Below are 19,590 nucleotides of genomic sequence, written 5' to 3'. Positions count from 1 at the left end.
TCCCCGCCCCCTGCCGCCACAGCTCCGGCTGCTCCCCTCACAAAGCACTGGGAGCCTGGCCATGGGCACAGCCACAGCCTGGGCTGCAGACACCAGCTCTGTCCTTTGAAGAGCTGCTTCCCTGCCAGAAAAATACAAGGTGAAACACCTCCTCCCAGAACCTTTCCCCTTGCTGGCAGCACAGTGTCCCTGCTCCAGCATCAGTGAGGAAGGAGCTAAGAGCAAGTGGGGACCTGGAGCCAGCGGGTTGCACAATCTCCAGCCATTCCTGCCGGAGCAGCACATGGACATGGAGCCTGTGGAGAGGTGGGCTGGATGGGACAGGAGGACCCCAGCTGGAAGTGAGCCCTGTTCCCACTGCCACCGTGCTAGTCAGCCACGCGTAGGGAGGTTTTGTCTCTGTTTTTGCTACAAAAGCGTTTCCAGAATGTGACACCTCTGTGAAGAACTGAACCAGTCAGCAGAACAGCAGAAGTCTGGGGGAACACTACTCCCACCCCCTCAGCACCCCCAGAATGATGGGGTGACAGCCAAGGCACCCCACAAATGCTGAGGACTCAGTTCCCATCTAGTACTTCAAAAAACATTTTATTTACAGTATCGTACACTTCCACCCCCTGGAGGTTTTCCCTGCCTGAGATCCAGTAAGCAGAAGTGAAACAAATCCCTGGAAATGAGTCAGGACCTGCAGAGGCTGCACAACAGGAGAGTGGTGACAGCACCAACCCCATGGCTGGAGCAGGGCCTGGGGAGCAGGGCCCACCCCATGGCTCCTGCCACCCCTCCAGGGGACTGAACACCCAGGAGGTCCAAGCACCCCTGCTGGAGAGCGATGGCACCCTAGGGACAGGGGCAGTCACCCTGTACCAGGGTAAGGACTGGGGGACCCAGCCCTGGCTGCCATTGTCCCTTCCACCCCGCACCAGAGACATGGCCCTCCCCCAGGGCTGGCAGCCCCTCCTCTCGGTGCTGGGCTGGCAGCCAAACCCCACTCCCCAAGGGAGCCTCGTAGGCTAGAGGTAGTGCAGGGCCCCGTCAGCTGCTGAGGCTCAGCTGAAGAAGTAGGTGGAATCCATCACCTCCTTCAGGTTGAAGTCACCTGGGAAGAGGTCAGAGGAGAGCAGGGTGAGGGCAGTGTGGAGATGGGGAGAGGAGCTGCCCCCAGCCCTGCCTCAGCTTCCTGCAGAAAACTGCTTCAGCTCAGTCCCAGGGATCTCAGAGGCAATCCAAGAACTGACTCTCTGGCTTTATCTGGGACATTGGTAGCAAGAGCAGGAGAGAGGAGTAACAGCAGCCAGGTAGGGCAGGAGAAGAGGAGCAATGACCTGAGAGCACGAACCATTCCTGCCCCCGGACTGTGCTGCCTCTGGTGCTGACCAGGCAGCTCTGGGGTCAGGCAGATGGTCTGGCAGAAGCAGGGCCCAGAGATTAGGAGTTAAACTAATTGCCTTAATCCCACTGCATGTTTATCATCTAGATCCCGGCAATTACCATGCTGAGTGCCTCATCCCATCTCCTGGCAAATACCTCGTGGTTGGAAACAGATGGGAGAGGAACAACAAGACAGGGGATGGGATGAGCTGGGTCAACCTGGGGAGAATCCCAGGACTCAGCTCTGGGGAAGGCAGGGAGGACTCATAGGGAGGAACATCTCATGCCACTCCCCCATGGCTCTGCAGCCCAGCATGGCAGGAAAACCTCATCCTGCTGGCCAGATCCTCACCAACTCCAACTTCTGACCCCAGTGATTCTGGGGGTCACTCTTCATCTCAATCCCCCTGTGCTCAAACTGCTCCTGAGCTTTGCAGGTCCTGTCCTGTGCTCCTACCTGTCTTGGGGACATTGGACAGCTGCTCCATCAGCTTCTTCTGCCAGAGGGCTCTATTCTCTCTGCCGGGGCTGGATGAACCAGAAGGAAAGAAAATCAGTAGGGGAGCTCTGGGAGAAGGTGCAGCCTCCTCTGCTCCCTGGTGCAAGCTCCCAACAACACATTTCAGCTCCTCTAAAACATCACAGTCCCTGCAGCAGCAGCCCTGGGCTGGTGCTCAAGCATCTACGGACCCTGCCTAGGACAGGTCTGCTCTGTGTGCTGGTGACAGGGTCACACACTGGGCTGACCCAACATTGTCTTCACTGTTGCCTACTGCCTTGTTCAGAATGGGGAACCCAGGGCACAGACATCTTGGCTTGCCCCAGGCCCACTGAGGGATCCAAGCACCAAATCCTACTGCAGTTCTGTTGCAAAAGGACAGAGACACTTTGTTTTTCACACCAAGGTCAACAGCAACGTTGGCATCAGTCAAGAAAAAAGCACAACTTCCCTCCAGAGCAACCCCTAGGCAGATGACACAACCACCCCCAGGAGAGGGAATCAGGTGGGGTGAGAAGCAGCATGGTGGGGGCTCACCAACAGGCAAGGAATACCTGCAGTACTTCTCCAGCATGAACTCAGACAGATCCTGCAGGATCTTCTCGCTGTGCAGAGCCACGAATTGCTGCCGACAGATCTGATCCAGGGAGCAATGATGAGCTGCAGGTTAATGGGTGCTTTCCCCTCCTTCCCCTCAGAGCATCTCAGCCAAGACAGGTCTGAGGTGAGGGGCAGGGAAGGCAATGGGCAAGAGTGGGAAGGGGGGACTGCCAGACAAGGGTGAAGGGAATCAGCCAGGGGAGGTGCGTAGCAGAGACCAACCCCCAACGGGTACAACAGCCCTGGCTGTGCTGCAGAGGAAAGAGGCCAGGGCAGGACACAAGCACCAAGGCTGCTTGGTGCTGTGTTTTGTGCTGATTTACAGGCACAGACTCTTCTCCACAAGCTCCCTGAAGGGTGGCAGGAGATGGAGCCATGGCACTGGGAAACCAGCTGCAAATGCCAGCAAGCACCCCAGGCTCACCTCGCCTGGATAGATAAATCAGCAAAGCCCAGGGGAGCCAAGGGCTGGCAAGTGCCCAGGGGACAGATAAGCATCATTCCTGCTCACAAGGGACCTGGGAGGACACTTCTACCTGGTTCATGATGTCCACAGTGAGCGCGTGAGTCCAGTAGCAATCGTGGACCGAGACGAAGGTCAGACCCTGCCTGGGAGGCAGCAGAAGGTGCTGTGAGCCCCCCCCGCGATATCCCCCACCCCATCCAGACCTTCTTGCTGGGACATAAACTGAGGGGACACTCCCTGCAGATCAGCACCTGCAGATCTCCAGAGATTGACAGCTAACCCCATCACCTCCCTGCTGCCTCCTCTCTCCCCTTCTCTGCCAGAATCCCAAGCACCCACCCCCCAGGAAAACCTCCTTCCCACACCCAGGATTCCAAGTCCCGGAGCCGGGGCAGAGCCAGGCCTGCTCCCCACCTGAGGCAGTGCAGAGCTGTGAGCATCATGTGTGTGGAGTCCAGGGAGTGGATGAAGTTGGGTGGGAAGGCATTCTTCTGCTTCACTGTATCAGGCTTCCTGCAGTGGGAGACAGGAGGAGCTGGGGCACTTCCAGGGCCAAGGATGAGAGTATCAGCACAGAGCCAGAGCCAGCCCGGCCCTGGGACTGACACGGCATCCCTGAAGTGCCCCACAGCCCTGCTGAACCACAGGGCCCTCTCCTCTGCCTGCCCTCTGCAGCTCAGGGGATACCAGGAGCTGTGGCACATTCCACTGATGGGAAGGTTTTGTCTCCAGAGCACAGGTTGGGGACAGCAGGGGCACAAGTAAAGACTGTGGCTTCCTACTTACTGGTTGCTGTTGAAGCTTTTCACACTCAAGTGCTGCATGCTGCAATTCAGCTTCAGGGAGAGAAAGGGGATGAGTGGTCACCCTGCAGGGCTTGGCCAGCACATGGTGCCCAGCCTGGCCCTGTGCTCCTGCAGAGGGGATCACCCCAACCACCAGCTGCTGCTGCAGGAACCCCCTGGCTGCAGCCTGGGGCCTGGGCACGGACCCTTCCCAGGATCCCTGTTGCTCCCCAGTGACACCCTCCCGGCAGCTCCTTCGCCCCTTCCCAGCGCTCCGCGGATTCACCCCTGCCAGGGCCGGGAGCGGCTGCGAGGGCGGGACGGGAGCCGTGAGTCAGCGCTGCAGCGGGGGCGGCGAGAGCAGCCAGACTGACTCACAGCAGCCCCGAGGAGCATCCGAGGAGCTGGGAGTGTGCCCCACCTGAGGCAGCCAGAGGCAGCAGAGCTTCCTCACCAGCCCACCCACACCCTCTGGCCTCTGCAGGGAGCCCACAAGGCAGGGGGATGCACCCAGGAATCCCACCCGCTCTGCAGCTCATCCATGGGTGATGCCACCCTGCCACTGCCTCAGAGCCCGGCTGCCCCCTCTCCCTGTCCCCACCCAGGTGGGGGGTAGATGAGTCCCACACACCAGATACCCACCACAGTAGGCCTGGACCGATAGTAGGGCTGCACGATGGGGAGACCCAGCGGTGTCACCCACTCCACCGTCCGTCCCGACTGGGCAATGAGCTTGGCACTCTCCGTCAGCCAGTGCTGCAGCAGGACAGTGGGGAGGGAAGTGGCTGGAGTTAGCAGGGGCAGCTGGGAGACCCCAAACCCCTCCACAAAGGCCAGGTAAGAGGAAACAGGCACCTCACCTGGATATCTCTAGTTGCTGAGAACATCTCCTTGATGCCATTGAACACTTGCTTTACGAGGTAGTGAGATGCTTCCCACAAGTATTCCTGCATGGACCAAAGGCAGAGGGAGGGGTCAGGGAAATGGGCAGCAGAAGATGCAAAGTGAAGTGATGGGGACAGGTAGCTGGGGGTTGTGATGGGAGTGGTCTGAGATCAGCACTTCCCAGGGCTCCTTGTCTGAGGACAGGCTGGGCTGTGCAATGTCCCTGGATGAACAGAGGCTCTCGCTGCCTCGCCTGCCCCAGGAATGGAACATGTGGCAGAAATGCTCCCAGGACCAGCCTGCCATGGGAAACCATCAAGGACTCTCTCATGGTGGGGTCACAGGGACAACAAATTTGCATCAGGAGGGGCAAGCCTCCAAGAGCAGCTTCCTGAGAGAAGAGCACAGTCACAAACAACTGGCACACCAGCCAAGGCTGTGAAGCCACCAAGCTGGGCCCAGGAGGGATGAGGAGCAGCCCCACCTGAAGAATCGCTCCCACCCACAAGTGCTGGCAGGCAGTGATCCTGCAGGCCTGGCACAGCCACGGGGGGCTCAGTCCTGCACATCCCTCTGTGAGCCCAGATTTGGGGGGTAAGGAGAGAGCAAGGCAGGAAGGAATCCCACTGCTGCAGGGCAGTGCAGCTGCCTCTCCCAGCAGGTAATGGGAGCTGAGCAGAGCCCCTCTGGGGAGGCGTGGCAGACACGGTACCTCGGGGAACTCGTTGATCTCCTTGAGCCGCTTCTCCATCTGGAGGCGGCCGCCGTAGCGCGTGACGCCGTAAACCACCGTCATCACCGTCTGCTTCACCACCTTGCGGCTGACGAAGCCCTGCAGCACCCGGGCGATCTTCACCCCCTGCTCTGCATCCTTCCTCCGGAACTCCTCCACCTGCCAAGGGAGCCCAGGAGGTCACCCTACTGCTCGGCCAAGCCCCCTCTACAGCCGGGACCCCCCCAAGACCCCTGTGCTGTGTGTGAACACACCAGCAGCCCTGCAGCCACCTGCACCAGCCCTGGTCCCCCCTCACCATCCGCTAAAGGAATCAAGACGCAGCCGGATCTCAGAGACAATCATGCCTGTGGGGACCAGAGCTTTCCACTGCTACCTCAGCAGTGTCACTTGGCAGCTGGGTGGTGAGGGACATCACAAGGACACAGCACTGGGACTGTGGCTCAGGACTCAGGTTCTCCTGCCTCTGCCAGCCCCAGTGACAACTCTGGGCAAACCGTGCACCCCCTGCACACTCCTCCCACCCAGATAAAACATGCAGAGACCTAGAAAAGCCAGGGGTTCAACACCACGAGCGAGCCTGGCAGCTCTCAGCACACCCCCCAGGCTCTTTTCACATCGTGTCTTGCCAAGAAAACAGACGACTTGGCAGCAGTGCCAACGGCTGCATCTCTCCCCAGCTCAAACCAGGAAAATAGCTGCCCAGCCCGCAGGTTATGACGTGACCAAGAGATGAGAAACACTCTCTGCTCATCCACCTCTCTATCCTACTTATCCCAGACTTCATTCAGAAGTAAGGACAGGAGAAATCCCAGTGGATTTCTCATTTTTCTGTCAGGACAGATCTCCAGCCAGATCCCCACTGCAGCTGCTGCGGCGTTTCCCATTCAGGAAGGGAGAGACTCTGCCTGTGACCAGCTCATGCCTTCCCAGCCCTCTGCACGATGGTCTTGCCTCAGCCTTTCTCCTTGGGAGCTGGAAAGACCCTGTGCAACACACTGCCAAGGCGGGAGCAGGTCCAAGAGGACACCTCCCATGTCCCCACTCTGCCTCACCTGCTGGGCCACGGCGCTGTAGACATCCTGGGGGACACTGCAGGGCATCAGGTTGACAGAGATGGCGCCGATCAGGTCCCGGCCGAGCGCTGCGTAGTGCTGCAGCCCATTGCAGGAGCCGTCCTGCAGGCAGGGACACGCGGTGGGGACGGGGCCCTGCTCACCAGCACTGCCACACCTAGTCAGGTTATTACCCTTTGTCCCTCTGGACAGGGCTGCAGCTGATCACAGTGGCCAGGGCCACACCAGTTCCCATTTTCCTTCTGGCCAGTTCTCCTGTCTGGGTCTCATCACTAACTACTGATGCCTACGAGGCAGAAAACCTCACATCCCACTGCCCCCTCCATGGACTTTCAAAGACATCAGAGCTCTGCAGAAAAACTGAAAAACAGAAAATCTGGAAAGCAACAAATCTCTCTGGGATGCTGAAAGAAGCCCTGTCCCTGCTCAGCCCCCAACATGCCCAGCTACCCCCTCGGGCAGCTCCCAGACCAGCTCCGCTCCAGACAGAGGAAGCAAAGCAGCACTTAACTGTGCTTGTTCATTCCTGGCTGCATCCAGCAGCAAACTGCTGGAGTTCTGGAGCCAAGATGCCTGCAGAGTGCACTCCTGGCTCTTAAGAAAGCTGGGGCCTCGAGGTGCAGTAAGTGCAGTGCTGGAGACCTGGAGGCTCCTGCCCTGAGCTTTGTGCCCTGCCTGTTCTCCTGCTCCTGCACAGCCACATGGACCTGTTGGGCTCCCACCTGGTGGACTGGGAAGTGGGAAATGTAGGCTGCTGGATCTGGGGACCTCGAGGCTTTGGCAATTTCCATGCAGCACGCCAAGGCTTGCCAGGGCTCGTCCGTGTTCATCCACCACTTCCTGCCCTGGGAACACAAAGCACAGGCTGGTAGGTGCAGGCAGGGCTTCTATGGCACCCCAAGGCAAGGGCAGGAGCCCCTCTGCTCTCAGGATACACTGGGCAAGACACCTCCTCCCACTGTGTCTCCCTTTCCCTAGGACTTCATCATGTTTTCAGACAGAAATGTGTTATTTAGGAAACTCTGCAATGCTTCATTTCTCCTTTTCTCTCTTTCAAAATGTCTTTGCTTCAAAAATCACTGTAATTTTAATTTTATTCTACTTCCTAGAAGCTGTGCTAGATAAGGGGAATGGTTAAGTCTCCTCTGACACTGATCTGTTTATCCTTAGCTTATTTGGGTAATTCCTGTTTGGACTCCAACACAGAGGAACTGTTTCAGTTTGGTGATTGAAGGGGAACTCCCTACTTCCCAGAGCCCACCATGCCCACCATTCCCTTGGGGGTCCCACCACTTCACCCTCAGAGTGGGCAGAGCCACGTACCGTGAGCGGGTGGTCAGCGGAGTCCAGGATCTCCTCCATGATCTCATTGGCATATTCCAGCCGCTCCTGCAGGGCGTTCTTCTTCTTCAGCCCCGTGAGGTTCACCAGGTGGATCTTCAGCCAGTCCAGGCCCTTGGGCCCCAGTGGCCTTCCCTCTGCAAACAGCAGGATGGCCCGGGTGACATCGTTACCCAGGTGGTTGAAATAGGGTGGGCAAGGGTAGGTCCTGCCTCGGAAGTCCATGTTGTGAGGAAACCAGAACACCTTGTCCCTGACGTAGTTGGCGATGGAGAGTTTGTACAGCGCGTCCATGCGCAAGCTGTGCATTTCTGCTGTCTTCTTCTTGTACAGCAACAACTCGTGCTTGTGGGACTTGTTCCACGTAGAGGAATTGCCAGGAGCAACAGGAGGCTTGGGGGCCTCAGAGACGGGTGGTGGGATGTCCAGCTTCTCATTGCCTTTGTCATTGAAGATGGAGATGATGATATCCAGCACAGGCTGGTTAACCTTCCAGGCGCAGTTGCCCAGCAGGTTCAGGGCATCCAGCACAGGGTGGAGGTTCACTGGGGGACACTGCTCCAGGAGCAGCTGGTGCTGGATGGCCCCGTCCACGAAGCGCATCAGCTTGGTGTCATTCAGGATATACGCCCCAAAGTGGGGGGAGGTCCAGGGTACTGGGGGGCACAGCATAGGTATGGCGGAGGAGTTGAAGGTCAGCAAGGTCTCTGCAGCATCTGACACAATCTGGGAGAAGATGGGATGGGGCTTTATCAGCCCAACCTGGAGGGGAGAATCAAGACAGGTGAAGGTCAGCAGCTGAGGATTAGGGCTGGAGTCTGGAAGAGGACATGGTCCATCAGCCACTACATGATCACGCCAATTACCAACCCAGAAGCTCCTCAAGGAGTCCCTGCACAGAAGGGCAGCACGGAGGGAAAGGGCTCCCAGGAAGAGGTGACCTGCCCAACCCCTGAGCCCCCTGGACAAGGCTCACCTGCCAGCTGCTGTGGAAGGAGTAGATGTGGTAGAGGACAGGGATAAGCTTGGGCTCCAAGCGAGGATTGAGGATGTTCCTGGGAACCTTGACAGCCTGCACCAGCAGCTCCAGCAGGTGCATGCCCAGGCGCATGAGGAGCATGTATGGCCAGCTGCAGTCCCTCAAGTTCAGGGAAGGCCCAAAGCCTGATTCTGCCACCAGCTTCTCCCAGTATTCCCGTGGCAAGTACTCATCAGGCTGGGAGGCGGAAGGAGGAAATCAGGTCAGCTGGAGGGGCCAGCCACACTGCTCCAGAGGGAGCAAAGCTGGGCAGGAACTATGTTGCTGGAAGGCCTGGAGGCCCCAGGACTGCCCATCCCAGGCATACCTACCTGGCTGTCCTTGGCCAGCAGGTGGATGTAGCCCTCATAGACTGCCTGCACCTTCTCCAGCTGCTGGCTGCGCAGCTTCTGCTGGGTGATGTACCTGTTGTAGACCTTGGAGCCCAGCTCCCTGGCCAGGACAGCCAGGGATTCTCCTTGTGGAGAGAGGGTGTTGAGGATCTGAGAAAGGGGAAGGCAAAGAGGGTCTTCAGGAGGGAGGAACAGAGAGATGGAGCAGAGAGACAAAGCAGGAGTTAAAAGCCCTGCATGGGGAGCACAGGAAGAGGTTGATTCCCATGATGATGAGGAAAAGCACATCCAGGACAGAGCGGGGTCTCCTCTGGCTGCTCAGCACAGGGAGCAGATGGAGCCTGCACTGAGTAACCCAGGCAGGCTTGGCGGGTCATGTTCTGATCCTGCTGGCCCAAGTGGGACACCAGTGCTGTGTGGCCACTGACAGGGCAGAGTCTCACCTGCATCATGATGGCCACGTACTCCTCATCTGGCAGCAGGCACAGGTAGGGGTACAGAGTGTTGTACCCCGGTGCCACCCGGAGCTTGGACATGCTGTGCTTGGACTTCTGCAGGGCCTGGAGGATGGAGCTGTGCCACTGGGAGCGAAGTGTCCCCAGCAGTTTGCGCTGCCCAGGAATGGAAGCAAGAATGACAGTGTGGAGAGAGGGTGACAGCAGGGGCTGCCCCTCTTCAGATACCCCCCCTGCACCTCCCCTGGTCCCCAGGGCTGAACTGGCCCTTCCCCCCTGGGCTTTACCGCTTTCAAGGTTTGTGTGGTCAGGGGTTTGGTCGACTCCACTGACTCGATGGTCACAGTGCTATTCAGCTCCATCTCCAGCTGCTGCTGGAAGCGCTTCTGCAGCTCTTGCACTGAGAAATCCAGCTTGGGGTATGACACTGTCTTTTCCTGCAACAAGAGTGAGACATGAAGTGCTTGAGGAAGTTACAAATCATTCTCTCAGTCTCCCTGAAAGAGGCACAAGTCCCTGCTGAAGGCACCTTTCTGGGACCTTTAAGTCCAGAGCTCTGAGGTCTCTGCCTGCAAACCCCAGGGCATCTGGAGCCTCTCCAGAGGCTGCCCTGCTCCTGTCACAGTCAAGCATCCCCCCAGGCAAACCCCTAGCACATGGAGGTCATCTCCAGCCCTCAGCTTCTCGGTTCCTCTGCAGGGCTGTGGGTGAGACTCTGGGCTTCCTCCGAACAAGGAGCTGCCTGAGGATTTGTGTGGGGTATTGACCAGAGATTGGGCTGAAAAGTGCTTCCCATGTCACAGTCTTGGTCTGGACCTGAGGTCACCCATGAACACCATTTGGGCAGCTCCACTGCCTCCCCAAGCTGCAGAGACATCTCTGAGCTCTGTGGCTTACTTTGGAGTAGAAGTCCTGGAGCAGTGAAGACTTGGAGGTCTGGGGGCTGGGTGAAGGGGGCAGCTGGTAGTCGGGCTGGACAATCCTGATGGCCCTCAGCACCATCTCTTTCTCATCTTCCTCAAACAGGCACTTTTGGAAGAGCTCATCCACATGGAAACCATTATTCTTGAGCTGCTGCAGACATCTGAAGAGGGGCATATAAGACAGGCTTAATCTTTCACAGGGAACTGTACATGTTGGGCAGAAATCAGTACATCATGAGGCAGGGAGCAAAGTTTTTAAACAGAAGCCTAAGCATGGAGACAAGGAGACTAAATCAGGCTTCTCCTTCCTCACTTGTGCCGTCAACAGCATCACCTGGATCCATGTGAGGACAGTACCGAAAGGGGCATAACTGGGAAGCCCAAAGATAACAGATGCCTCAGTCCCTCAAGAGCTGGACTGCAGGGCAGGCTGTCCTAGGGGACACAGAGCTCTCCCTGCCCTCTGCACACAGCCAGGAGACAGCTGGCAGGGCTGGGAGCTACCTCTGGAGCACAGCCTGTCCCCAGAAGGTGACTGTCCCCACAAGGTCACCGCCTCAGGTTACAGCCATCGATTTTCCACCCGCACCTCTGCTGAGCCGGCAGCTTCCACCTTCACACCTGAGATGGAGCTTCACTGCCGCACTCAGATGGAGCAAAAAGATGCAGGTTCCTTCACTCCCAAATCCCCCCCCGCTGTCCCTTCCAGCCTGGGGCAGCAGGAGGGAACCCACAGGCTGGTCACAGCCTGGGCGAGCGGGCAGGGGATGGTGGGTCATGGACCGAGCCAGGGCACGGGAGCAGGAGCAGCTGCAGCACCAGCAAGGAAGCTCTTCCCTTCAGCCCCCATCACTGCTGGGGACCAGGATCCCCGGCAGACATCAACACCTCCCACCCCTGCCTGTGGAGCCCTGGGGGAGCAGGCACAGCTCTGTGCACAAGCAAGGCTGTTCTCACCTCCAACATCCCCTTCCCTTCCAAGATCTCAGACAAACTCCCTAGCAGCTGGGGGTGACAAGGAGCAGCCCCTGTGGGAGCTCTGCCTGCGAGAAGTGGGACAGAGCACCTAAAGAGGCAGCCGGGGCAGGTCCTCCAGCCCCCGGCCAGTGTTTCTCCTCCCAGCCATCCCAGTGCAGCTGGAGCACGTTACCTCCAGACGGCCTTGGGGGAGGCCTGGCTCCGGCCCAGCCCCTCCAGCGCGGCGGCGAAGGAGCCCAGGCTGGGCCGCATCCCCACAGACTCCATCAGGCTGAAGATCCGGCTGACGCGCCGCACGCGGCCCTGCGGGCGAGAGGGAAGGGGCTGTGCAGGGACACCAACAGCTCCAAACCACAGCCGGACTCTGCTCCCGTTCAAATTCAGTCATCTATCCTGCCCCTCACCCCCTTCCTCTCCTCAAAGCCACCTCACGGGGCTCTCCTCCCAGGAGCCCCAAGCCAGGGCAGCACCTCGGTACCTTTCTCGCCCAGCTGCGCATCACGATGTCGTAGGCGTTGACGTCCAGAAGCCTCCTCTTGGAAGGGGAGCTGTGGTACAAGAGGAGGAACCTCTCAGCCTCCTCTGGCTGCTGCAAGAACAGGAAGCACTGGAGGTTGGACTGGATGGTCTGCTGCAGGATCTTCTGCTGGTTGTTGTCCTTCTCTTCCTGCACTCTCTGAGGTCCCTGTGCCTTCACACCCTCCTTCCCTGTGGCCACCCTGAGCTTCCCATGGGTGTAGGTGCTGCGGGAGCCAGCCTGGCTCTGGTTCCAGGCAGGAGCCACTTTGGTTTTCGGGATCTTCGGGCTCTTCTTGGTTTTAGACTTGGCTTTCACCTTGCCCTTTGGTTTGGCATTGACCTGGTTCTCCAGAGTCGGTTGGGAGGCAGCGAGGGATAACTTCCGCTCCACCTTCAGCTGTCGGATGTACATCTCCTTCTTCAACTTCTCGGCCCAGCTGCTGGGCCGGGACAGGCTCTTTTCCCTTCCCCAGGGAGCAGGTGGCTCCTCCGTGGGGCCAGGAGCCACCTCGCTCCGCAGCGGGTCCTGCAACTTGTCATTCCCCAGCAGGGACAGCTCCTGTTTGTTGACTGTCACCTCTGGGCCGTTACCAGCTTGGAGCTGCTTCACTCGAGCCTTCAGCACTGCCGGGAAGCACAGACAGGGAGAGGTGAAGGACACAGGCTGTAGGTTGTGTCCCACCCCAGGGCCTCACCTCTGGGAGCACTCAGGACGAGGGGCCACTCCAGGACTCCCTCCCTCCTCCAGCACCAGCACAAGGGGAAGACCACCAGCTCATGCTGGTCTAACCAGCTGCCCAGACACTTTCCAGACCTTTTATCTTCACCCACCTGGGCAGTGTCCAAAGCCAAAGAACGTTCCAGGTGGCTCTGCAGGGTCCTTGCATGCCCCGGGGGGACTCTTCTACCCTCCCTTGGGAACCCCCTGCAATCTACAGCAACTCAAAGCTCCCTGAGTGTGGGGTGGGCCTTCAGGTCCTGAACACAGGACAAAACTTGCTCAGGGAGGCCAGTAAGTCCCTGGGAAGCCCCATATCCTTGCTCAGGCTACAGGTATTTCCAGTTCCTATCCTAATTCATATCTTATTTTCTAAGGAAGAATCCCAGAAAACCTCCCATGACAGGGAATATGGGAAAGCTGTGCAGGTCTCCCCAGCTCACCTTCCAGCAGCTCTGTCCTCTCACAGACAGGGCTTCTCCTTGCCTTCTCCTTGGCACTGGCAGAGGAGTAGTTCCTGAGAACACTCCATGGGATCCCTGCAGCGGGATGACACAAAGGAGGTCAGAGGAGGCTTCACCCCTTGTACCAATCACTGCCCCAGCCCTGCCCTATGGCTGGGCCCCAGGGAGTGGCTGCAGGTCCCACAGCCTCAGCAGCAGAGCACAGAGGGGTGGGGCAGCTCTGGGACTGTCCTGGGACAGGGTGAGACGCTCTTACACATGGCTCTGATCTCTTGACCCCAGGGACACCACAAAGCCCATGGCAGGACCCCCAGAGCAGGCAGACTCTATCCCACACATCTGGGACAGCACCCCAGAGACCCGTTCTACCCTTAATAGAACAACAATGCCCCAGGACACTCACAGCCCCCACCTTCATCTCTGGCTGGGGGCTCAGGACACAAGAAGACCCTCATAACCCCCAGCTCTGCCCAAGCAGAGGGTTCGGGATGCCAGGGAACCCCCCACTGGCCCCAGCTCGGTCCTGGGGGGTGGATGCTCACGGTCAGTGACCCCAGAGCTCCAGCTCCGTCCCCATGGTCAGGGTCAGGCCTCTGGGACCCCACGGCCCCAGCTTCGTCCTCTGGGGTAAGTGGCAGGAACCCAGGGACCCCCCCGGACCTCCTCCGGCCCAGGCCTCCTCCCCGGGCCAGGCCCCCAGCCCACCTCGGGGCTGCACTCCCGGCCCAGGCAGCCGCCCCGCCCCGCCCCGGCCCCGTCCCTCACCCCCGAGCCGGGCCGGGCCCCCCAGCGCCGCCCGCAGCCGCAGCAGCGACATCCCCGCTACGCCGCCATGCCGCGCCGCGCTCCCACCGCGCAGGCGCCGCGCGAGGCACGCCGGGAGCGGGAGCCCCGGACTACAACTCCCAGGGTGCCCCGCGCGCCCCGCGCCCCCTGGCGGCCGCGGCGGCCCCGGCTGGACGGGGCGGGAGCGGAGCCGCGCGGGGCAGCGGGGGCGGCGCTGGGAGCGGGCGCTGCCCCGCGTCCCTCTCGGCCCCGAGCTCGGCACTGCCCGGTCCGCAAACAAACACCATCTCCGGGGCTGGGCACTCGGCAGCCCGGCGTCCCCTCCTCTCCCGCCCCTGCTCGAGGAGCCCGGTCCCTGCGGGAGCCGGTGGGGACCCGATCGCGCCGTTCCCCCAGGCGGGCGCCCCACGACCGCTGGGGAGTGACCGGGTAAAGGGATCCGGGGCAGCCGTCGGGGCGCGGATTTATGAATGGGAAGCCCCGCTCCCCCCCCCAGCCATTGGCCGCTGCGGCCCCGCCCCGGCCCGCCCGCCGGCTCGCCCCGCGCTCGTGCCACCCGCGCCGTCGGGGCCGGTCGCCGCCGCCGCGGCCATGGCCCGTCGCCCGCCGCCCCGCCGCGCCCCGCCGCCATGAGGCGCGGGGGCTCCGCCGCCATCGCCGCCTGCCTCGCCGGGACGCTCGCCGTGCTGGTGGGGCCGGGGCCGTGGCCGGGGGCGGGCGGCACTGCCTGGAGCGGCCGGCGGCCCCCCCCGCAGCTACGGCCACCTGGAAGGCGACGTGCGGTGGCGGCGGCTCTTTTCCGCCACCCGCTTCTTCCTGCGCATCGACGGCGGCGGCCGCGTGGAGGGGACGCGCTGGAGGGAGCGGCCGGGCAGTAAGTGGGGCCGGGACCGGGGCGATCGACACGGGGGGTCCCGCCGCCGTCCCGCCCGCGGGGGGACCCGCAGAGGCGGGCGCTGCTAGGGCCGAACACGGGCAGAGGGGACGGTCGCGGGGAACAGAGGCGCCCCGGCACGGCGGCGGAACCCCCGGGCAGAGCCCACAGCTCCTTCCGACCAGCCAAAACCTCTGTCAGAGCAGATCTGTCTGTTCCGGTGGTGCGGGAGCCGCAGGTTCCCGCTGTCCCCCGTTCCCGCTGTTCCCCGTCTCCGCTGTCTCCTGTCTCCGCCGTCCCGCAGACGGGGCTGAGGCTGGCAGCTCCGCTCCGGCACGAACGGCTCCCGCCGCCACCGCCCCCGGAGTCCTTTCCGGGGTTTGCTGCCCGGGAGCCGTGAGGGGTCGTGGGTACCGACGTGGTCTGGCCGGGCACCTGGTGTTACTTTGCCACCGCTGCCAGAGCCTGGAGGGACCGGGGCGGGGGGGTCCCTGGTCCCGTCTCGTGCTGCCAGCGCGGTCAGGGGGCTGCCCCCGGCCCGCCTTTGGGGTTACCTTCGTCGGGCCCGGCTGGGGCGATCTGATCACCCCCTGTTAAAGCAAATGGAGGATAAAGGCGGAGGGGGAGCAGAAGCAGCTTTGGGCGATGCGGCTCTCGGAGCCGAGCACCGGCGAGGCTGGTATGGGAGAGCGGGACAGCCCCGTCGGGGGGTCCGCGGAGCGTCGCTGCCTGCAGAGCGAGTTGTGCTCGGCACTGTCCGGGGCCCAGCGTGGGACGCAGGGACCCCGGGGTCCGAAGTGGCAGCCCCTGCCTCAGCACCGGAGGGTGCTGGGGCTTGTGGGGGGTGCGGTGCCGGCTGTGCCCAGGTGTCACGCGCTGCAGCCCCCCAGGGGGCCGGGTATCACATCCCGGGGGGCATGGAGGGGGCCAGCACTGCGGGATGTTGGTGCTGCCCGGGTTGTGCTGGGATCTGGAGCTTGGGAAGCAGCAGCAGGATTAGGCCTTCCCCTGGGGCTGAGGCCGGCACCAGGAAGCAGCTGCTCCCAGCACCAGGGTCCTCCCTCAAGGCGGTGGTCACCTGCTCCCACCCAGGCCCCCTCTGGGTGGCAGTGCTGTGGGACCCCAGCATCCTGGGGGGCTGGCAAAGCACTGGAGCTTGGAGCAGGAAGGATGCTGGGGAGGGGAGCAGCATCCCCCAGCCCATGTCCTGGGACCAGGGGAGCTGCCCTGTCTCCTGGCCAGCACAGGAGGATGTCACCTGTCCAGCAGCAGGACGAGGGAGCCCAGCCCAGAGAACCCTCTGTGGGGTCAGGGGCTATTGGGAGTCCTGACCAGGTGTGCTGCCATCACCAAGAGTCCCAACATGTTCCCTCTGCCATGTGGCATCAGGGCCTGGCCAGTGGCTCCAGGCTGTCGCGTGGAGCTCCTGCTGGTTACCAGCAGATAACCAGCACCAGGCTCTGCTCAGCTCCTTAACAGCTGCTGGACCAGCCAGGCCAGTGGTGGCTGCAGGGTGGCAGGGACCATCCCAGGGCTTCCCAAGTTTGAGACCCACATGGAACCCCGCTGGGGCTGGGGGACTGGAAGCAGCCCAGGACCTGCCCCCCACGTGGAGCCAGGCACTGGCCAGCACCTGTGAGCGAAGGGCAGCAGAGCCGGCCAGGGCACCAGGAGCAGCAACGGGGCGTTATTTTTAGAAAAGCAGAGTCCTTTGTTATAAATAGCAGCAGCTCCAGACTGTGATCAAGCAGGATGGGTTCTCAGGCATTTGCTCAGCCCTTCCCCACGGCTTCTGCTTGTCAGCAGCTTCATTGGGCCGGGTCTGCAGGTCCCAGGGCTGGGGGCTGGTGGCAGCACCAAGGCTGGGCTGAAAATCCCCCCTTGCACATCACCCCAAGGAGCCAAATGCTCCGGAGCCCTCACACTGCCCTGGTGCCGCATCCACCCCATCTGCTCCTGGTGAGGGCACGAATATCCCCAGGGAGGTGATGCCTGGGTGGTGCTGGGTGGTCAGTGCCTGGTGAAAGCCCCTGCCCCGGGGCTGCAGCCCCCCACGCTGCCTGTGGCACCAGCTGAAGTCTTCCTGCATCCTCCTACCTGGTCCAGCTGGGGCAGCCCCAGCAGCAGTGCTCATGGGCAGCTCCCGCTTGGCTCATGCCCTGCCTGCTGCCCTGCCCACAGCTTTGCCCACCAGAGGCTCCTTCTCTCCTTCCTGCAGTGCCATGGGGCTGGCGGGGCTGGCTGGGCTCAGGAATCCATAGGGCCTGACCATGCTCTGGGTGTTTCCCCATCAGAGCCGCTGGTCCGACCACATGCCTTTGGCATTAGCAGCTGTGCCTGGAGCTGGGTGGCCGTGCACGGGCACTCAAGAGCCAGGCCCTGCTGTGGCTTCACAGCCCGCCTGCAGCTGCCTCCCGGGCTCATCCCTGTGTCCTGCAGTGCTGCCACATCCCTCCCACCCACGGTGCCCGGCACCAGGCCCTGTGTCTGTACCAGGCAATCAGCACTGGCATCTGCAGGCAGCATCATCCCAGCCCCACTCCTGCCCCCACAGCCCTCTGCCCGGCTGCTCCATTCACCGTAACGCAGCCCCTGCCATCCCTGCTGCCCCCGCACACACTTTGCCCCTTGGGGGCCACACTGGCATGGGGGGTCTGGCACTGTGAGAAGCAGGCTGGGACCAGAGCACTGTTCAGGATGGATGCTCAGGCAGAGCTGCCAGGAGGGTGGGATAAATGTGATGTTGGCACTGGGCAGAGGCTGCCGGGTTGTTCTGGGCTAGGAGAGGTTGTGCTTGGCACCACCCAGCCCAGGGGAAGCAGCTGGGCTCTGAGGAGGGAAAGAGTAAATGTCAAATCCCCCCCGGATCAGAGGCTCCCCCTCCCTTGTTCCCACCATCCCTCTGGCTGCTCTGGTGCTGGGTGAGGATCAGGGGAATCAGACCCGCTGTCGGGGCAGGGCCCCTCGGAAGGCCACCGTCCCTGCCCGGCTCAGTGCCGCATTCCGTCCGCAGGCATCGTCGAGATCCGGTCGGTGCGTGTCGGCGTCGTGGCCATCAGGGCAGTGCACACCGGCTTCTACCTGGCCATGAACAAGCAGGGGAGGCTCTACGGGTCGGTAGGTCGGACGTACCCTCCCGGGAGGGTTTGGACTGGGCTCAGAGGCGCAGGGCAGAGCTGGAATGGGGGTTCTTAAAACGTCAGGACCAGTGCCCAGGAGCGGGCTCCTGGTTTCTCACAACCTGACCTGCGCCCACGGAGCTCCTCTGCCCCCCCGGGAGTGGGGAGGAGCTGGGTCTGCCCTGCCCCATGCTTGGAGTCCAGCCCCAGAGCAGGGTGACCACAGCCTGCGTGAGCACAGACACCCCTCACCCCCTTCCCTCTCCTGCCAGAAGGAGTTCAGCCCCAACTGCAAGTTCATGGAGCGCATTGAGGAGAACGGCTACAACACCTACGCCTCCCTGCGTTGGCGGCACCGCGGCCGCCCCATGTTCCTCTCGCTCAACAGCCAGGGCCGGCCGTGGCGAGGGGGCAGGACGCGCCGGCAGCACCTCTCCACCCACTTCCTCCCCATCCTCGTCAGCTGAGCCCCGCAGGCAGCTCTGGACCACCCTGTAGGAAAGAAAAAAAAAAAAAAAAAAAAAAAAAGAAGTTATTTTATTTATGTATATATCTATTTTTTTGCTATTTATTGGTTTATTTTTAAATGCACGGCAGAAGAGGGATGTGGGAGGCGGATGCTCCCGGTGCAGCTGCGCTGGACACGAGTCTTCCCGCTTTTCTGCTGGGCAGAGCCAGCTTCACATCCCAGGAGTGTGGCTGGAGCTGCCGATGTCACGGCCACCACATGCTGGAGCTCCTGATGTCACAGCCCCACCCACACAGGCCGGAGCTGGCGGCATCTCCACGGGGGCTGGGACAGAGGCTGCGGGGCTGGGACGTGCCGGCGGGTCCTGTTTGTCTCCATGTCCAAGCACTCATGGCAATTAAAACTGAGTTCGTGGTACAAGGGTGAGTCTTGGAGCGCCAATGTTGGGATGGGCTTGGGTGGGTTGGATGCTGCTCCCACCCATGAGCAGACCCTGAGCCAGGACATCACGAGAAGGGATTGGACCCGCTCTGGGGACCCATGTCCAGCCAGAGCACCTGGGCTGCTGACTCCCAGTTATGGGGATGGTGCCCAACCCATGCCCTGGAGGGAGACCAGGAGCTGTGCCCCAGCCAGCCCCAGGCTGGTCCTGCCCCTCATCATCCCTGGCAGAAATGGAGCTGGCAGGCAGCCAGGAGCAAGGACCAGCCCCTTGCCCAGGGGAGCATGGCCAGAAATAGCATCCACACCTCAGCCTCCCAGTCAGGGCACGTCCCTATGCCACCATGAGGCATCGTGCCTGGTCACTTTGTCACGTCAGACCTGAGCAATGGCCCCAGTGAAAACCACCAAACTCGTTCCATTTCTTACCTAACCAGCTCCAAACAAGTCCAAGAGGGAACAGCCACCATGAAAACCTTGTGGTAACTGTGTGATGGCTGCAGTGAAGGAAGATTTGTTCGGGTCTCCTGGGCTGTGTTTTGGTGACAAACAGCACAGCCTTCCCTCCTGCCAGCCCGGCTGATGGGCACACAGGGGCTCAGCTGGGGACCTTTGTGCTGCCACCCACCTCCCTGGCCCAGGATCCTACTGGCAGAAGCTTCTGGCTCAACCTCCGGCAGAGGATGAGCCATTAACCCTGATATTCCAGTCCTGAGA

At 61.2% G+C, this 19,590-nt stretch overlaps 2 protein-coding genes across 2 annotated transcripts; one reads left to right on the top strand and one right to left on the bottom strand.

Moving 5' to 3' along the window:
* Nucleotides 1-567: 567 nt before the first annotated feature.
* POLRMT (RNA polymerase mitochondrial) lies at nt 568-14,028 on the bottom strand. Its single transcript, XM_051639830.1, has 21 exons — nt 13,950-14,028; nt 13,164-13,259; nt 11,962-12,626; nt 11,656-11,786; nt 10,480-10,666; nt 9,870-10,019; nt 9,571-9,738; nt 9,107-9,277; nt 8,733-8,972; nt 7,739-8,518; nt 7,138-7,260; nt 6,395-6,517; nt 5,319-5,498; nt 4,582-4,668; nt 4,364-4,477; nt 3,723-3,772; nt 3,351-3,449; nt 3,007-3,079; nt 2,425-2,507; nt 1,829-1,899; nt 568-1,099 (listed from the first exon to the last, which is right to left on the bottom strand). Exons 1-21 carry the CDS (start codon nt 13,999-14,001, stop codon nt 1,050-1,052), a joined length of 3,693 nt encoding a protein of 1,230 aa, XP_051495790.1. The 5' UTR covers nt 14,002-14,028; the 3' UTR covers nt 568-1,049.
* FGF22 (fibroblast growth factor 22) lies at nt 14,017-18,652 on the top strand. Its single transcript, XM_051639995.1, has 5 exons — nt 14,017-14,399; nt 14,603-14,844; nt 17,858-17,961; nt 18,236-18,457; nt 18,561-18,652. The coding sequence occupies exons 1-4, from the start codon at nt 14,017-14,019 to the stop codon at nt 18,428-18,430; spliced, it is 924 nt and encodes a 307-aa protein (XP_051495955.1). The 3' UTR covers nt 18,431-18,457; nt 18,561-18,652.
* The last annotated feature ends 938 nt before the right edge of the window (nt 18,653-19,590 follow it).

The sequence above is a fragment of the Apus apus genome, chromosome 24 (genome assembly GCF_020740795.1).
Source record: "Apus apus isolate bApuApu2 chromosome 24, bApuApu2.pri.cur, whole genome shotgun sequence".
NCBI lineage: Eukaryota > Metazoa > Chordata > Aves > Apodiformes > Apodidae > Apus > Apus apus.
The sequence above is the reverse complement of the archived record's forward strand: the minus strand, read 5'-3'. Positions and strand labels throughout refer to the sequence as shown.

Bases quoted from the DNA above. Each gene is read 5' to 3' on its own strand.
- POLRMT (XM_051639830.1), bottom strand. From the start codon at position 14,001: ATGTCGCTGCTGCGGCTGCGGGCGGCGCTGGGGGGCCCGGCCCGGCTC. The intron at 13,260-13,949 runs GTGAGGGACGGG...ATCCCGCTGCAG, and splicing joins GGGCCCGGCCCGGCTCGGGG to GGATCCCATGGAGTGTTCTC. The intron at 8,519-8,732 runs GTGAGCCTTGTC...TCTCCCCTCCAG, and splicing joins CCTTCCACAGCAGCTGGCAG to GTTGGGCTGATAAAGCCCCA.
- FGF22 (XM_051639995.1), top strand. From the start codon at position 14,017: ATGCCGCGCCGCGCTCCCACCGCGCAGGCGCCGCGCGAGGCACGCCGG. The intron at 14,400-14,602 runs GTAAAGGGATCC...CCCGCCGCCATG, and splicing joins GACCGCTGGGGAGTGACCGG to AGGCGCGGGGGCTCCGCCGC. The intron at 17,962-18,235 runs GTAGGTCGGACG...CTCTCCTGCCAG, and splicing joins AGGGGAGGCTCTACGGGTCG to AAGGAGTTCAGCCCCAACTG.